This window comes from Lepidochelys kempii, chromosome 2, assembly GCF_965140285.1.
Source record: "Lepidochelys kempii isolate rLepKem1 chromosome 2, rLepKem1.hap1, whole genome shotgun sequence".
Lineage (NCBI taxonomy): Eukaryota > Metazoa > Chordata > Testudines > Cheloniidae > Lepidochelys > Lepidochelys kempii.
In genome coordinates this window covers 258,353,222-258,371,779 of record NC_136381.1, presented here as the reverse complement: position 1 = coordinate 258,371,779, position 18,558 = coordinate 258,353,222, and the positions used below count along the sequence as shown (strand labels likewise).

The following is an 18,558-nucleotide window of genomic DNA, read 5'->3' as shown; positions in this document are numbered from 1 at the left end:
AGTGATTCAGTTGAATTTTAAGGAAAATCAAAGTTTCTTGTATACCACTTCTTGCTTGCTAATCCTATATCATTTTGCAGTGGGAAATCTATCACAGATGAAAAGTTATATAGGATTAGCATGCATATTAGAGAAATTCTGACTGCAGTCCCAGGGAATGAATGGTGGATTGCTTCTTGTTACATCTCGCAGATGTTCTTAGAAAGAACGATGTTGGCTCCCAAACAGCATGTGTCTTCCTGGTTTTATTAAAATTAGATTGAAAGTGGTTTTTATGGCCAAAAAATGCTTTAGCCATAAAATGACTTTCAACAGTAGAAGAGTGAATTAGATACTTAAAATCTTTTTCTTTTCCAGAATAAAGAATTTCTACAAGAAAAGATGTTGCAGAGAGCACCAACAATCACTGAAAGAGCTAAAAAGGTACCAAGATGCAAATGGACAGTGACCACCTTTGTGCAAATGGACAGTGACCGCCTTTGTTTAACAATGGATGTCACAGTTCTGCTAGTTTTTTATGCTTAAAACTGTGCTCAAAATTTTTTGGACTAATTCTTAGTTAGCATTGTGATATTCTAATGCCCTCTAGATATAAACTAACTGATCTCTTATCAGTTCCTGTTAGACTCCAGGATGACAGCTTAGATGATGTTTGGACACATTTTTCCTAAAAAAGACCATTAGAATCATCTGCTTCATACAGCATTGGTTTGTCTCTCTGCTGAACAGGTCCGGAGGGTCCCAGGTTCCAGTGGGCGTCTTCATAAGACTGAAGACGGTGGCTGGGAGTGGAGTGATGATGAACTAGATGAAGAAAGTGAGGAAGGCAGAGCAGCAATTTCACAGCTCAGGGTGAGCCTCTGGGTTCTGCAACAGTTGTATTATTTGTATTGCAGTAGTGCCTAGATGCTGCAGCAGTCTTCAGAACCACATTGTGTGAAATGTTACACATACACAGTAAGACAGTCCTGTTAGGGGCTTATTCCTTCACCCGCTTACTTCCCTGGTCCTTCTCGCATGAACAGAGAGCAACAATACCCGAAGTCCAAAGGTGCAAACAATTCAATGTTTATTGGGGTGAACTTCCAGCAAGCATGATTCCAGTTTCCTTCCTTAGTGTCCCCCTTCCCAGCTCTGGCACCACAGAGCCTTACCTGTGTCCCTGTTCCAATTCCCCCCCCTTAGCAAAACATGATTCCGATTTCCCCACCCCCATTTCCTGTTCCCATTGCCTCCCCTCCCGCCATACTTCCTGATTGACTGCAGACTGTATAGTACAACTTGAGTTCTGTTTAGTGATACCTTAAGCAATCATTTTCCTGAAATTTAACTAACCAATCCTAACATATTGTAACATGATTATGTAACCAATTATATCCCACCACCTTAATTAGTTTACACCCAGCAAAATTAATTATACGGCAGACAGGAACAATCACAGAACCAGACCGAGATTATACAGACAAACAATAGGGAGATGAGGGGGCTACAATGATAGAAGAACACAGAAATGAGGATTTCACATCCCAGCTATTGATCACTGAGTTCTTGCCAGGCAGGATGCTATCAAACTAAGTTTCCTTTTACATTTTCTAGGCACTTCCCTTTCTCTGGAGGTGATAGGCACTATCAGGACAGGATTGTATTCCTAAGAGCCCAATAGCACCTTATTTCAGTGAGACTAGTTTGGAATGTAAAGATGTGACCAAAATTCGCTTCGCAGCTTATGGCTGCCTCTGCTGCGTAGCCAAAGATCTTTGCCTAAGAACAGGGCTTCAGACTGTCATAGTAAGAAAAGGCCTTATACAGTCAGTGATTTTGATTCTTTCTTTTATACCTCTAGAACTAGCTAAGTGATAAGAATACACCTAAATTCTTAGAGTTTGGCCTTTACAGACAGGCCTGAATATCTATATCCTAACAAGTCCTTGTCCCGGAGAGTTTACAGTCTAACCAGACATGAGAGAGACAGGATGGGAGAAGTAGTAGTATCCCTATTTTACGATGCAGTCCTGAGGCACAGGGCTTGTGTGCAACTTTGGAAAAGTCACAAGTCTGTAGTAGAGCTGGGGATATGAATCCAGATCCTTTGGGTTCCAGTCCAGTGGATTAACAGAGCATCAGGATATTCTTGTGGCTAATTTAAAACTCCAGTAGTATAAACTACCTGAGATTGTTTTTGTAACATTGTCTTAAGTACTGTATTGAACTGATTGATATTGATATCACTGCCTCCTACATGATAGAATCAGCACTGCTCAACAGCATCATCGGTCTTGCACAGCCAACCTTCTCCCTTAGCTCAAGTAATTGGGACTTGTGATTGGACGGGTGGAACAGTTCTATCCCAGCAGTTGCCATGGACTTGCATGGCCCCAGTGGGCAATCAAGTGGCATCCGTGAAGTCCTGAGTAGCTACGGATTTTACAATATTATATTTTATGTTTAAAAAAACAGGTGTAAAACTTGAAGTGTTAAATCCTTTGTAGATCTTAAATCTTCAATGATATGTATGCTCATCATTCCAAACACTACCACTTCAAAGATGTTTTCTGAATGTAATTCTTCCCTTTCATAGCAACACGTGGATTTTAACGGTTGTCAGATTTAACAAAGGAGAGCCAAAGAATGAGCTTCTGGAGACTTCTTCAAATACTCTTGTCCTAAAGTTATTTTCTCTCGGGGTGTTGTTTGAACATTTGCCCCTTTAAACCTTTCATCTTTCTCATTTCCATCTTCTGGTTCATTACATCCCTTCTATTTATGATCTGTGTAGAAATTTCCTTAAGTCTCTGCAAAATTGTTTTTCGCAAGCTTGGAATTCTTCAAAAACGGTGCTTGTTAATATTACCTTTACACACTTTTCTAATGTGCTTGGTGGTTACAGTAACTCTGTTTTTATGTTAGCTTTCCAGTTACAAATTTGACTATCTTCCTCTTTATGGTCAGACTGTTACTACTCATCCACGGATGATCTTACCATATAAGATAGATAATTCTGAAAATCTTAATCTAGGACACTCTCAGCTATAAAATACTTTCTCCCTATATTTTAAATTATAAGGTTAATTTTAAAGGAGGCTGATATTTCAAACCTTGTTTCAGAGAAAATTAAAATTTTGTTCCGATACATCTTGTCTCTGAAATCACGATACCCTGATTTAACACTGGCCCCTATTGTGTTTTAAACATGGCTTATTTGTTTTGATTTTGAGTGAGAGAAAATTGAGCCCTTCATTTATAATCTCCATTCCAAATGTTTGGACTAGCTAAAGATTCTTTGAAAACGGAACACATTATTCCTTGTACTGTGGTCCATTCAGATCTCACAAGTGAATCAGGGTCAGGCTGGGTCAATATTTGGGTGGGAGATTTCAGAGGGGCACCTAATAATAAAATTAACAGTACAACATAAGAGCAAAAGGCTCATCTTGCCACTAGCCTAACTAATGCCAGAAGGTAGCAACAGTGTCTGGAGATACCATTTTCAAATATCCGAGACTGACTTTGGCCAATTTGTAACGTACTACCAGAGCCTCTCCACCAAAGAAAGTACAAAGGTCTTATTTGCAGACCAGTCGGTTGCAGAGAATACTGTGTAGGAGGAACTCCACTGTGATCAAATGCTGACTGCGCCAGGAGAAGAGAGTAATCCAGGTGGAAAGGTAAAATCTGAAATCCATCCCACCATTAAGCCTCACTTGACATGTTCCCGAGCAAGATGTAGAAAAATTGTTTGGCATTATTCCCACAGACCCTTTTCCTCTGTAGCACGCAGCTTTACTGTAGCCCTTCATTTGTTCTAAAATGCACATTTCCAAGAGTCTGAATACCCCAAGAAATGAGTCGGTGTAGCTTAGAAGCACTGTTTGTCTGAGAGCTCAAAAGTACGCTAGACACTGCATGGAGACCTGGTCCCTTCTCCAAAGCTTACAATCTAAACACAGGGCAGGTGAGGGCAATAAGAATACAAACAAGACAAAGAAGGGAAGAGGCAGGACAAGGATTAAAAAAATAGGATTATATGTTAAGGATATCATCATGTTATACACAACTCTGGGTTTGTTTTTAAAGTGTATTAGCTCACTTAAAGAATGCAAAAGTAATTACTGAAGTGTTGTGATTAACTAGTGAGCGTGAACATGCAGGGTGCCATTATACACTGATACATTCATTTTATAGTGGAAGGTAAATCATTTTAAGAGCATGTGCATTGTGATTTATCTTTAATTTGAATTTTCAAACTCCAGAGGAATCAAGCCGCTCAATTAGCATCTCTGTCAGAAAGTAAAAGTTGAGCCAGTTTGCTCAATGGGATAGTAGTTGGAATTTTCATTAGTTTTCGTTTCTAATAATGAATAGAAATGCCATTAGTTTGTCTGCTGTTGAAGTGTGAGCATAAGTAATGCTGGTGAATAAGAAAGCAGATTTGTAGAAAACATCTATAAATATTAAATGAGCTTAGTTTTCTTTAAAGATGGAAGTAGAAAAATATCCAAGATTAATTTCATTTATGTAGAAGCTTTCATCCAACAGGGTCCCAAACTGCATATCTGTTGCTTTACTTTGCAAGCTGTCACTTTATTTAAAAAATGTTAACATTAAAAGGCAGTCATATCCAGAATGAAATGTGACAGCTATTTAAAAGAAGCAATTCTGTTGAACAACTTAGTTCAGGGAGTAAAGATACCTTATCGAGTTAAAATTGCATGAGGAATATAAGGAAGCCGAATTTAAATCACCCGAAGTGGCAATTTGGCCAAAATAAGGGGGTTAACATCTACTCTTCCAAAAACATGGTGGCATCTCTGACAACCAGAAAGGGATTAGGATCTCAGTTTTGGGTCTCATCCAAATGGCAGTGTGATAGTTCACGGAGGGCCCAGGACTGAGAGTCACCTTGTTACCCTCTGCTTCCAGTAATACCACATGTAGTATTACGTTATTATCCCAACCTCAGCCCCATTTTTTAGACTCTTGTTTCTCAATGCGGGGGTCATGACCTCCAGGGGGATTGTGGGACAAGTTTGGGGGGGGTTACGGGCTCCATCTGTTAGCCTCTGGTGGCGGGGCTGAGGATTCGTCTGTCAGCTCCCGGGGGCTTCAGCCCCTCAGTGTTAGAGCCCCACGTGGATATAAAGCAGATATTTGCGGAGTTTCGGAGCTTTAGTGACGACCAAGACTCCTATCTGGGAGCGTGCAAGCTGATTGCACACAAGCATGACCAGGGACAGCTGCTGGTGAGCCTGGTGCCCCTCTAGTGTGTAGGGCTGGGGGTGGAACAGCCACGCTGGAGGAGCTGCCCAGGCTGGGCACTGGCTCCTGCAAGCGACTGCCCAACATACTGCTGCTTTCACCGCTGTAGTCCATGGCCCTGCTGGTCTCTCTCGTTGTCGCTAGAGCCCTGCAACTCCGTGGATATCTGCTTTATAACCGTAGATACCTCTATCCACGGATATAAATTTTGTATCCGCGCAGGGCTCTACCTACCTTTTCAAATCTGGGTAAGTCCAAAGTGGGTCGCCAGCACAAAAAGGTTGAGAAACACTGTTTTAGGCTATAAATTCTTCGGGGCAGGGACTGTCCCATGTTTGTATAGCACCTAACACAGAGTGTCCCAAATCTAGTTAATTTGAATAATAATTCCCTTTTACTCTGTCTCTTCCACTTCTTTTCTGACACCTTTGAGGGTCCTAGGCATAACCATAACAGAAATTTATAACTAATAGGAAAAGGTAGTATTGTTTCCCAAATATAAAATAAAAGACTATTTGTTCATTGTTTCAACTGTAGATAGGAAAAAATACCTTATCGTTCTTGGGAATTGTTTTTCACTGTCGTGTATATTGCTTATGACTTCAACTTTCTAATGTATCGAATGCTTATGACACCTTTAATATTCTAATTGTTTTGCAGACTGTTATGTTAGTTGGGGATTGGTCCTGCTTTGAGCAGGGGGTTGGACTAGATGACCTCCTGAGGTCCCTTCCAACCCTGATATTCTGTGATTCTGTGTTGGAGTGGCTTTAAAACGGATTTTATTGTCTCGGCTTGTTAATGAAATCCAAATCAGATCAATGTAGTCCTCATTAATATTCTATTTCTTTGCCAGTAAACAACTCCAGCATTTCTTATTATATGCTACTGTGCATAAATTGAAACTGTAAGTAATAAGCCAAGCCAAGCCATGACAATGCATTTTCGGGGGATAGAGCATGGCTAGGCTGCTGAGAAATTATCTGGTTTGATTGCTATTGTGCATTTTAATATGTAGATAACAGTCAAACCAGACCAGACGTGTATGTGCATTTAGTGAATATTAACATGATTGAGGTAGTCCGTGGCTAGTCAGAAGGTTCAGTTTTGTTAAACAGCTTATAGTAACAACTGATCTTTTTTTCGTTTTTTAGTCTCCCAGAGTGAAAGAATCTTTACAGAATTCTGAGGTAAGTTGGGCCTTTTGGAAGTTGTTGCTCTTTGAATTTGACAACTCCCAATCATTGCCAATATTGCAAGGAATGTGTTCTTATTGGCCTCTAAAAATAATATCCCAGGACTTGGAAGCTAGTTCCTTCTCTAGAAGGTGAATCATTGACTACCTAGAGAGAGCCTCTTAGCACTAACCTTAACAAACCTTTATAGCAGGGGTTCTCAAACTTCGTTGCACTGCAACCCCCTTCTGACAACAAAAATTACTACATGACCCCAGGAGTGGGGACCAAAGACTGAGCCTGCCTGAACCTCATGACCACGGGCGGGGCCAAAGCTCAAACCCTACGGCCCTGAGTGTGAGGGGCCCAGGCCCAAGGGCTTCAACCCCAGTCAGGGGGCCTGTAACCTGAGTCACACCACCCAGGGCTGAAGCCCTCAGGCTTCGATCCCGGACAGTTGGGCTTGGGCTCTGGCGACCCCATTAAAATGGTTTGTGACCCACTTTGGGGTCCTGACCCACAGTTTGAGAACCGCTGCTTTATAGGGAATGTTGTTTTCAATTTAGCTTATCATGACAGAGGCTCATCTGTGTAGTGAATTAGTTGCTAAAATTAGTTGCTCTAAAAATAATATACCAGGAATATCCCTTGTGGGGATCTTCTCTGATGATTTCCTTGTCAAATAAAATCCTGAAGATTGTTACTGCTCTTCAGCTTTGAGGTTGAATCCACTATTTCAGAGTCTGTCAAGTTCTTCACATCCCTTCCCCCCAAACAAGTCAGTCAAAGGGTTTGTCTACTCTAAAAGAAAAGGAGTACTTGTGGCACCTTAGAGACTAACAAATTTATTTGAGCATAAGCTTTCGTGAGCTACAGCTTTGTCTACTCTAATTCAAAACCCGCAGCTGGCCCGTGCCAAATGATGTGGGCTCGGACTAAGAGGCTGTTTAACTGCCGTGTAGACATTTGGGCTCGGCCTGGAGCCTGGGCTCTAGGACCCTACAAGGGGGGCCCGAAAGTCTACGCTGCAGTTAAACAGCCCCTTAGCCCGAGCCCTGTGAGCCTAAGCCATCTGGCACAGGCCAGCCACATGCTTTTAATTGCAGTGTAGACATACCCAAAGTGCCCATTTTACAGGACCTGGTCTGACTTATTCTCAGCCTACAGCTAAGCCTCTGACCTAGGCCTTCAGCAGTCCTTCATAGTTGGTAGTGGAGCAAGAATTTAATGACAGTTAAAATCTTGCTTCAGAACTCTTTGCAATCTGCAAATCTTACACAAGAATGTTATTAGTGCATCTTAGATATAAGCATATGGTTGCTTTCTGATTTGGTGTGTAGATATTACTTATTTCCTTCCTGACACACATGGGATGTTAAACCGACATGTCCTGTAGAATTCTGACCAGGCTTAGCCTATCCTGTTCTAACGTCAGCTTGCAACTGAGAAATTGATCAACTATAGAGAGATTCCCTGGAGCCATCTCAGAATTGTGGTCAGAAAATTTATAATTGCAATAACTCACATTTCACCCATCCTTCTCCCCTAGAGAACTGATTAGGTTCTTTCTTTTCCATATTTTTGGTCAGCCAGAGACTAGAGCATTAAATCTATACATCCAGTCCCAAACATGCTGCTCTTACATGCTTTGAAGAGCTTGCACTCTGTTTGCGTTACCTCAAAATTGAATGCGGGACTGCGGGTCATTAAGAATGACATCTTAATACCTGGAATCATATTTCTTTTGAAGCAGATAATTATCTACAAAGATTTAATTCTTCCCTGTGTTGTGTCCCTTTCCCCTCTGAAAGGAATCACAAGCCAGTTTTAATAAAGCAATGTGAGAGGTTGACCCGATGACTTGGCAAATGAGACGTCAATAATGCTCATGTTCCAAGAAAACAGAGACTACAGCATGTGATTGTATCTTCCAGGGAGGAGCTCGGTTTGTATTACTTTGTAGCATTCAGTCCTTCTGCCATACAAGTTTCTCGTCCATAGTAATAGGGAGGATGAGCATTTCAGGAGATAATGAGGGAGAGGAGGAATCATCTTCCAGAACAAGGAGAAATTGAAGCCTCTTGACACCCACATTGATCTGACTTTGTGGTTTGAGGGGATGGAAATGTATCTGGCAGTAAACTTATCAGTTGTGCTTTGGCAAGCGGGGTCACCATGCACTTCATGCCCAGCCACCTGCTTTCAATGACATTCCTTTTCTCATTAAAACATCTTGTTTTTTGTAGCTGTTCCCACCAGCTGAACCCACAGGTCATTTACTCCATGTTCCAGCACAGACTCCGGCTCAACTACCTCAGCCAGCAGGACAGGCATCTGCGCAACCTTCTCAAATTGCTGTCCCTCCACCCACTCCGGCTCCTGCAGCAGCTCCAGCAGCAGGGCAGGTAAGGCTAGAAACCCTTTATACACATCTCCAGTTTTGTAGGAGATCCTCCTTAAAGTATCAGTCACACTAGAATTTACTTAAGCCAGGAAAGCTGCTTATGATTTGTATTAGTGTGGTGAATTGTCCAATTGAGTAAGAGGAGTAGGCAGGCCCTAATGGCTTTGGGGTGCTTAGCTTTGCACAGTCCTGCAGGGATCTGCTGCTCCTGGGTTTTCTTTTCTCCGAACTAGTAGTGGCTTTTAGTGCTGTGCGGGGAGCGCATTCTTGAGTCTGGGGAAGGGTGAAGGAAAGAGGGGAATGCCTTGGTTGGATCAGCAGCTTCTTGTTTAAGGTGATTAAGGAGTAACATTGACAGGGCAGTCAAGCAGGTTCTGGCCAGACCTCTCAGCAGCTTCAGAGCCTCAAGGGTATGTCTATAAGGAGAAGTAGGAGGAAACTGGGAGGTGGAAGGAGGAGGTCCCCCAGTCTCTGAAAGGGATGTATGACACGTGCATTGAAAAAGCCTTCGTATTAACAAAGGCTAATAGAGAAATCAGATTTCCCTGTGGTTTTGAGTTTGAGGCTGTTTTTTTGACAGGCTCCCATTTGGTGCAGAAGAGAATTGATGTGTGTGAGGAAACCTAAAACCTTGCTAAGTAGTACAGAACTTAATTCTGTTCTGTATTGTTTTTAGTGGAAAGCCCAGCTAGGAGAGCCTACCCAGGAGGGAAAGAAGTGAATGCTGAAGGGCGGGGGTGGGGGCAGAATTTGCCAGAATAAACCATTCCAGAGATATTTGGAATATGTCTTGCAGTCGGCTGGCTTACAGTGCTGCTAAATTTGCCAGACTACTGAATGATGGTACTTCTAAATAAAATAAACTAAAGTTCATATTTGCAGTTGGGGAGAAGCATTTAATATTAACAAGACAATGTTAGCTTTGTTCTTTCTAATAGCCACATAGGGAAGAGTTTTGGCAACGCTACTAGTAAAAGTAACGCTCTGGTCTTCATTTTTTCCTAGAAACTCTTTTTAGTAGAACTCTATATAATCTCATTGCACTTAATTCGTATTTCCATTTTAAAGATAACCATTACTGACAACATACTAGTCTTAAAGAGAAATGGTACAGTTTGGAGTAGACATTCACTTAGCTGCATTAAATCATAGCTCAGAATCTTTGATGCTTTTTTAAATAGGGTCAGCATTTAGACCCGGATTTTTCAGAAAAGGTAGTGAAATTGATATCGAATGGAGTGAAATACCTCATTTCTCAGTCAAGCTGTTAATTTTTAAGTTGCTCAAAAGAGATTGATTCAGATGAAAAAAGGTCTTGGGTAGAGTTTCCATGCTTTGTCAGCCTCGTACATGGTCTGTCCTATTGCTTCAAGTTAAAATCTCTTGTGCAGCATGTGAAATACAGACCAAGATTTAGACAATGAAAGAGCAATCTATTCCATCCCCCGCCAGATTTTGATGAAACAATATATCCCTTTCCTAAAATCTATCGTCAGCAGTATAAAGATCTGGAAATGTACTACTGAAGAGCATGAAACAAATACCTAACTACAAGCAGAAATAATCAGCCATAATTCAGAAGTGAAAATGGGTAGATAAACCCCTTTTAGAACTTTTTAAAATCCATTGCGTTAGGGATCTTTGAAACAACCATACATTCAGGAATGTACGTCTAGGTAAAGGTAAATTCCCTACTAATCTATAAATCCCCCGATTTATGGTTTTATGGATTGTGGCTAAAATGTTCTAAATCGCCTAAGTCCCATTGAAAGTCAGTGGGGCTTAAGGCTCCTAAAAAACTTAGATGCTTTTGAAAATTTTTTCCTGTATCTTCAGAAAGCTGTGTAGGATATCTTGAGGCATGGGATAGAAAATCCATCCTGATTTATCAAATATCTTCTCTATCAAATATCTTAGATTCCAAACAAATCAAATTTGCCTGAAAAATTATTTGATAAATGCACTGAAAACCTCTTCTGAAGCCTCTGACCAGTTTCCAGTGTCTCTAAAAGGCAAATACCTATTCCACCATTTATTTTCTCTGGAGACAATTCCAGACAGGATTGTCTTTCTAAATATTACTGTGTAGTATAGTTCAACTGGACATGAATATTCCTCTCATTTGGGTTCTCATTGTGCTCTCAAAATTCCAATGCGTGGTTATATGCCCACACATTACATAGTATTTGATAGTTGTATGGTATTCTGTATTTATACTCAATTGTTTGTAATCTGTGTTTTGTGTTTTTAAGACTGGGGGCAAAGGGGTTAGTGATAGTTGATTTTAAAATAATCCAATCCCATTTTAGGCACCCTCTGCCGCAGCACCAGTTCAGGAGGATATAAAAGTCCCCATCAGTCTTGTGCTAAGGTTAAGGTAAGTGTGCTACTGTGCAGCTGTTGGAAAGGAAGGCAGTGTGAACGAGTGGGTAGGGCCTGGGCTGTTAAACTAGGGAGCTCTGGAATTGTAATCCTGGATTTGTCACTGAAATATTGTTTCCTTGAGTAAATTATATAACCAGTTTTCCCCATCTGTAAGATAAGTAGGTGACGTTATCCCTACCTCAGAGGGTTGCTGTGAGGATGACTGTAGAGTGTTCTAGAAGTGTCGTTATTTTCATAGATCATCATGTCTTCTCCCTTGTTGTATTGAAGGGATGGTGACCATACATGTACTCCAGTTTAGGTTCCATCCTATGCCCCCTAACTGGGACCCAAACCCAGCAATGTTTGGCCATGGGACTGGAGGGCATGAGGAAATCCAGGGGGCCCAAATTCTTTTATTCATACTCCTCCTTGCAGCTTTGCAAATTCTGTATCCTAAAAGGTATCAATCTTTGTGTGAAGCTTGCCAAACTCTGTGTAGTAGGTAAGAATGAATTATCCATTTTTCCCAGGGGTGTTCAGGGATATTAAGTTGTTTAAAACAACAAAAAAGCACTTACGGTACCTGATCTCTTGTGGACTTGCTCAGCTGTAATGGGATTCTGTGTGGGCATGCTGGGAGTGTCTCATGGAGTAGCAGCCAGCGGTCTGCACAAGTGACCTGACATCGTCGTACTGAGTGGCCTTCTGTTGTGCTTTCTTAAGCATGACTGTGTTTAGCTAACTTCATGGGGGAGGGGGGCCCTTCCTAATGTTCATTGTATAAGGAGATCAGCTTATTTAGAACGGTTTACCACTGTGTATAGTGCTCTTCTGTAGTTAGGTACAAGAAAGAGAAACCAATTATAAATACAATCTAAATTGGCAACATCAGCAGTACCATTAAAGAATATTCAACTCTCAAGTGTCTCCACAGGTCTGCCACAGACTTCCTAAGCAAGTTAGTTAATCTCTGTGCCTCAGTTCCCCATTTGCAAAATGGGGATACTTTTCCTACCCCACAAGGATGCTTCAAGGATAAATCCATTCATGTTTGCATGGTGCTCAGATACTGGAGTGTGTGTGTGTGTGTGTGGTAGGGAGGCGCTCATAAGTTCCTGGATAGATGGGCCTCATGTATCCTGAATATCAACAAGCACTGGCTCTGTCAAACCAATGGGGGGAAGCAAATTCCTAAGTAGATGGCCCTGCACTGAGAGCTTTCCTCCCAGATGCAAATCCAGGAACTGTCTGTGCATCCCTGTTGGATAGAGTAGCTGGTATTTAAAAATTAAGATCCAGTTATCTTTTTAAAACTGATTTTTGAATGACTCCCCTTCAACCAGAACACTGGAATCCCCAAACAATCTGAAATAAACTCTGTACAACATCTGCTTTTTCATTTTAATTTATTAAAACTATGTATTCTTACCACAGGAATTCAAAGAAAGAGCTAAATGATATTCGGTTTGAATTTACCCCAGGGAGAGGTGAGTAGTTGTGGAAATTAAATGTATTGAATTGGGGGGGGGGGTGGCTATCTTTGTGGTGGGTTTCTTGTTTCTTTTTTTCTTGGCAAAAAATTGAAATGAATGTGTGGCGATCCAAGCAAAGGTTCAGATTGAGGCCTGTGCTCGACTGGAGTGTACTTGTTCCACTCGTTAAATGTTTGAGATCCAGAGCAAACTGCCTGCATCAGACCTTCTTGGAAGTTTGGTGCTGAGGCAGTGGGGCATGCTTTTAAAGTATATCGCTCTGAGCACCAGCAATGGAGGGACTAAGATGCAGCCCTCAGGCCATGTCCAGCTCAGCGTTCTACAGTGTGGTCTACAGCCTCCAGAATACAAGTCACAACATGTAATGCTCCAAGTGACAGGCAGCTTGGCTCAAGGTGGAACAACGTATGCTGGGATCTGCATTTTATATGGTTCTTGCCTCCATACTCAATATGATGGCATCAAGGTCTCTTGATGTTCAAGATTGGATGCTTTCTTTTTTAAAGATATGCTCTAGTTCAAAAGGAATTATTTTGGGGAAGTTCTCTGGCCTGTGTTATACAGGAGGTTAGACTAGATGATCGCAATGCTCCCTTTTGGCCTTGGAATTTATGAATCCATGAATGCAGGATTGGCAGGCTGCTGGACCAGCTCCTTCAATCCGAAAGTTCTGGGTGTCCCTACAAGACCTTTGGATAACTGAGGTGGTACAATGTAGCTAATTTTAAATAGTGTCCACCTCTTAGATTTTTGTGGGGGTGGAGGCAGATGAGGATATTTACAGAAGTTTCTAATGGCCTTAAATTTGTCTGGCCACCTGTCAATACAGGCTCAGGGTAGAAAAGCAGCAAAACTGTAATTGGTAAATATATTATAATTGCATCCTAATGTGACCATTTAGACATTTTTTCTAGCTCAGCCAGCTCAGCAAACTTTTATTGTATCATAAATTATAATCCATGCAATTTGTGCAGGTTTTAGTTGTTTGTTTTTAAGAACTACCCTTGCCAAATTTCTGATTCCCAAATCATTTGGGTTAATGAGAAACTTGATGGTCCAGTGTTGTACCTATGACTTTGTTGTTTGAGTGACCACAGTGTAAATTGTCCCAGACTAGTTGTAATGTAAACTAATAGTACTTATCTTTGTCCCCTACAGATACTGCTGATGGTGTGTCTCAAGAACTCATCTCAGCTGGGCTTGTTGATGGCAGAGATTTAGTAATAGGTAATTACAAGTGATGCTATAGTATTTCTCTGTATGAATATGTATGCTTTACAATAAACACCTTTAGTTGTATAGCATGTGGAGAATTGCCAGATCCTTACGTACTGAGTTATTCTGGGAAAGCTCACTTAGGCCCTGATTCTGTACATCATACTTGGGCAAAACTGTCATTAATTCCACTGGGAGTTTTGCCTGAGTGTGAGGATTTGAGCCCCAGAGTTCACAGAGAACTTGACCTATTTATAAGAATTGTGAAGAAAAGGTTCTGTTGACTGTAATTGTAGTACAAACTAAAATAAACAGCATCTAGGGAGTGCAGTGGATACACTTGCCTTTCACCTCCTTTCACTTCTGGAGACCATTGGCTGGTGTCCCATTTTGAAACAGGAGTAGATCGAAGTGCACTACAGAACACTTAGTAGGTTGTAGCAGGATCCACGCAGACAGCGCGCAGCAGGCTAGTGCAGGGTACATCTGCAGCCCAGCTTGCTGCGAACTAAGTGTTTGTATAGCCAAGCCTTAGATCCCCACCTCCCACAATCATTCCCTAAAAGAATACATCCTCTTAAACGGTCTAAAACTAACAACAATCTACATTGCATTAGCGCTTCTCGTCAGCTATAGTATGTCGAATTGCATTCCATAGAGACTGGTTTTGAAAAGGGGCTCACCCCAGCCTCCCTCTTAGAAGGTAGAAATGGTGCCAGCTAGCAGCTAACCTGATTTACCAATACAGTCAGGCATTTAAGACTACACCTGCATAAACAGAGGTTGCTTTTCAGAATCAAGCTATAATATTTGCACAGTTTAAAGGTGTAGATTAAACATAACTTTTTATTTTGCCTAGTTATGTGCCTGAAGATTTCATACATTAACCTGTATTTGTAAAATGTTCTAAGCTTGTACTCTGAGTAATGTTTAAAAAAGTAAGTGCCTAATGGATTTAGAATTAACTGTATTGAGTGTGTCCTAATGTAACCTGTGTGTGTGTGATTTCAGTTGCAGCTAATTTGCAGAAAATTGTGGAAGAACCCCAGGCAAACAGATCCGTCACTTTCAAACTGGTATTTATTCCTGTTCCCTTGTTAAGCAAGTTGCCATTTTTGTAAATAAAACACTGCATATGTAGTGACAAGCTTCCTGAACCCCTTCCTTACTTTCCTGAACTTTTCAATAAGAGTATTGAAATAGTGTGGTGGTGTTATCCGGATTTGAAAACCCCATGTACCCAACAAGAGTAGAAGTGTTTTGGCCAGGTAAGGGGACTTAGAGGTGCCGTGGGCTCCTTTCTGGAGGAGGAAAGGGAGGCTCCAGATGACAGGAGGTTTTTTTGAGAGGGGAGGGAGCAGAAGACAGACCAAATGAAGACAAGTTGGGAGGCTGAGGGTGTCCTTGAGCCCAAGAAGCATGGTGGCAGTGGCAGAGGAGCCCTGCAAAGAAGTAGCAAAACCCAGAATGTTTTCTTCCAGTAGGGGGTTGAAGGTGTCCCATTATAAATTTAGACCTATCTTGGGACAGGGAGTACTGTATTGTTCACCCTGGCCATAAAATGAATAGTTGTTAATGAAACTTTTTGAGCGCAGCTCTTCATAGCTGAAAAATGCTCATAGGTAAACTTCAGACACTGCCACCTGCTGAGCATAATGCAGAATTGTCCTGTACCTGCCCCTTCCCTGAACTAGACTCCCGCAGGTCAAGCTATAAATAATGTATAACGTAGTGCTATTGAATTTTTCTTTCCCATTATGTTCCCAGGCATCTGGTGTGGAAGGCTCAGATATTCCTGATGATGGCAAACTTATAGGATTTGCACAGCTCAGCATCAGCTAAACTGCAATCCCAGGAGAGGTTTCCTTACTGAAAACCTATATGTGCATATTCCTCATGCTTCTGTTGGCCTGAAAAACAAACAAAACAAAAACCACTACTGCCAAAGAATTGAACTACAGCCCACTTTCTAGGAGCTTTAAAGTTTTTTCCTAAATAGGATCACAAATCTATTCAACTTCCTGAAATTACTGATTCCGTTTACTGCTTTTGTAAACAACTCTTGTAAGTTTTTATATTTCCTTCATCTCACATGTGCAGATCCAACAATTCATTGCCTGCATGGTCATTTTATTATTGCCTTACTTAAAAAAAAAAATAAAAAAATACTACTGAGTACGAAACAGGGGTTCCACTACTCTAATCATCCAGCCTAGATGTTTGCTTACATGGGGTTTCATTTCTTTCACTTGCTGTTTTTGCACAAGTTTAAAAGGCCTTTTTTGTTTCTTTTGCTCTTGAATCTGCTTTTTCACCTTGCATCTGAAATAGCAATGGAAATGGTGATTGGTCAGCTGACGTGCTGGGGAATCTGGCTTATCTTTGGCTGTGCTTTTAAAACTCAATGGATTTGAATGATGGCACCTCAGACAGCGAGCCAAGTCTTAACAGTAAGACAGCCCAAAATGTTCTCTTTCATCACATTTCTGAGAGATTCCTTTAAACTGATATCACCTGCCCCTTTAGTAAACTGCTAATAGCCTTCCCCCAAGTCCCCCCTTTATTCCACATTAGGGCGAAGTGTGGCACTGGGACAGAACCTCTTAATTTACCCTGATCAGGTTATTGTTTAAAGTAGGTCTTTGATTCTACATCCTCAGATGTAGTCCATTCTTAAAGTAGAACTGGGAGGCTTTCCAGAAACTGACCTTTCAGGTAGATTAGTAATAGTCATTTTTACAAAGGAGAGGAAATCCATGCTGCTTGGCACTTAGAAAGCCTGCATATTGAATTATTCTTTAAAACAAATTCCTCTGGCCTGCTGAAAGAGAGTCATTCCTTATGTGCTTTGCAAACAGGTACATGTGGAACTGTCCCTGTTCTGTTTTACAGCAATAAAAGGATTGCCAGTAGATGTATACTAGGCAAGTAAGCTCTGGACCTTGTGTCCATCCTGCACTAACTGCTTGGGTTTTCAGATGTCTTCTCGACCCAAGTGTCGAAGTTTGATCCAGGAGGTCACTGAAACCATGTAACTCACATTTAGGTTTCGTTAGTATGTGGTGTTTAATTTGAATTTCTACGTAAATAATATAAATTATACTTTTAGTTTAAAAAGACACTTGTAATGCAATATGTGAATAATAAATGGTGTTGATTTTTTTCCTACTGTTTTACAGTTCGCCTTTGTATCTTCTATTGGCTTTGAAGTGTTTTATACAATTAAATTGTAAGCCTGTAATTTAACACAGAAATATGGAAATACATTCTGTTTCCATCAGTTGCATACCATTCAGAAAGGAGTGTTAAAATGGGACAACTGGGTTCAATTAGGACTTTTTTATTTCTAAGTCTTGTAATGAACAATATATATTTATATATTTTTCTCTATGAGCAGCTATGGAAGCTTCCTAAATTTTGCATGGTTTTATACTGCACTTGTTTCTTTAGCCTGTAGTTTAATATCTTCCTACTGGGACTGCCAGTTGTGCACAATCCCATCACTAAATGAGTGCAAAGGGAGGGAATGGGAGAAGAGGATGAGAGAGAGTTCGAGCAGCGTTAAAGTGCTGAGTATGAGAGCGAATAAAGGAATATAAAGCACATGACAATTTTTAATACAACAGGGTGGTTAGTTCTCATTTAAAACATGTATGAAAAGTTTTGGCACCTTTTCGTGTTGTGTGATGCAAAATACGCTCATGGCTTATCCTCTAAAGTTCTTATTGGCTTTGGAAGAGCTGGTTGTGATCTGTACATTCATGAAGGCCAGTGGGTGATACTACTCTAATTTTTAAATTTTAGACAGAATATGGAGACCAAATAGTTTTGGTACAGTATTAATTCTCTTCTGCCTGCATGCCATGAATACCTCACTGTTCATTTGCGCACTGCTGCTGAGAAATGTCAGACTCAAACTGCTCAAATGAAACAATGTAGTATCCTATTTATTAAATAATCCCTGGCCCTCCCTAATTCAGAACTAGCAGAGACAGTGTGTTTGCACTGACATTGAGGCTTCTATGTTTTTTAAATTTAAAAAAAGCAGCTAGAGTGTATTTGAGATTAGATCTCTAGACATTTTTGGTAGTCATTCAAAATTTTGCTTGGGATACTACAGTGCTAGATAATTTTGTTTCTAAGTGCCAATGCTGTTCATAAAAAATATTTTTTTTAATATGTCATTAATGGATTTGGTTTTTGGTAAATTCTGGTCTGAACCTAGGACCAGGTGGTATTTTTTAATTTAGTTGATACTCTAAGGATAATGCTACATTAATGAAACAGGATCCTCTCCACAACTTTGTTGTGTTGTAGATTATAATGACAGATGTAAAATATTCCGCCTTTTTTCTTTTGACTTTGTATTTTATTGCATGTATCTCTAATTTTTAATCAATAAAGAATAAATTGTCCATGGCCATGCATTTAGGTGCCTTTTGTTTTAAGAGTTGGGGTCTGATATTGGAAAGCTGGTATACGGGGCTGTTACAAATACCAGAATTCATGTACATAACTGAACTTTAGAAGCTCCATACCTGAGTCTCAGAGTGAAAAATTATTATGGTATCTCTACACTGGAATAAAAAACCTGCAGCACTGAGTCTCAGAGCCCTCGTCAGCTGACTTGGGTTGCAGGGCTAAAAAT

At 40.7% G+C, this 18,558-nt stretch overlaps 1 protein-coding gene across 3 annotated transcripts in view; it reads left to right on the top strand.

The window, feature by feature from the left end:
- The window catches only part of OXSR1 (oxidative stress responsive kinase 1), a 117,640-nt gene extending 100,203 nt beyond the window's left edge, over positions 1-17,437 (top strand). For all 3 annotated transcript variants that reach the window (XM_073334693.2, XM_073334695.2, XM_073334696.2), the window contains 9 exons: positions 358-423; positions 730-852; positions 6,411-6,446; positions 8,678-8,836; positions 11,145-11,212; positions 12,637-12,689; positions 13,854-13,922; positions 14,922-14,986; positions 15,678-17,437. In XM_073334693.2, coding sequence (XP_073190794.1) covers positions 358-423; positions 730-852; positions 6,411-6,446; positions 8,678-8,836; positions 11,145-11,212; positions 12,637-12,689; positions 13,854-13,922; positions 14,922-14,986; positions 15,678-15,752 — 714 coding nt within the window. In that variant the 3' untranslated portion in view covers positions 15,753-17,437. The remainder of the gene's footprint in view (positions 1-357; positions 424-729; positions 853-6,410; positions 6,447-8,677; positions 8,837-11,144; positions 11,213-12,636; positions 12,690-13,853; positions 13,923-14,921; positions 14,987-15,677) is intronic.
- The last annotated feature ends 1,121 nt before the right edge of the window (positions 17,438-18,558 follow it).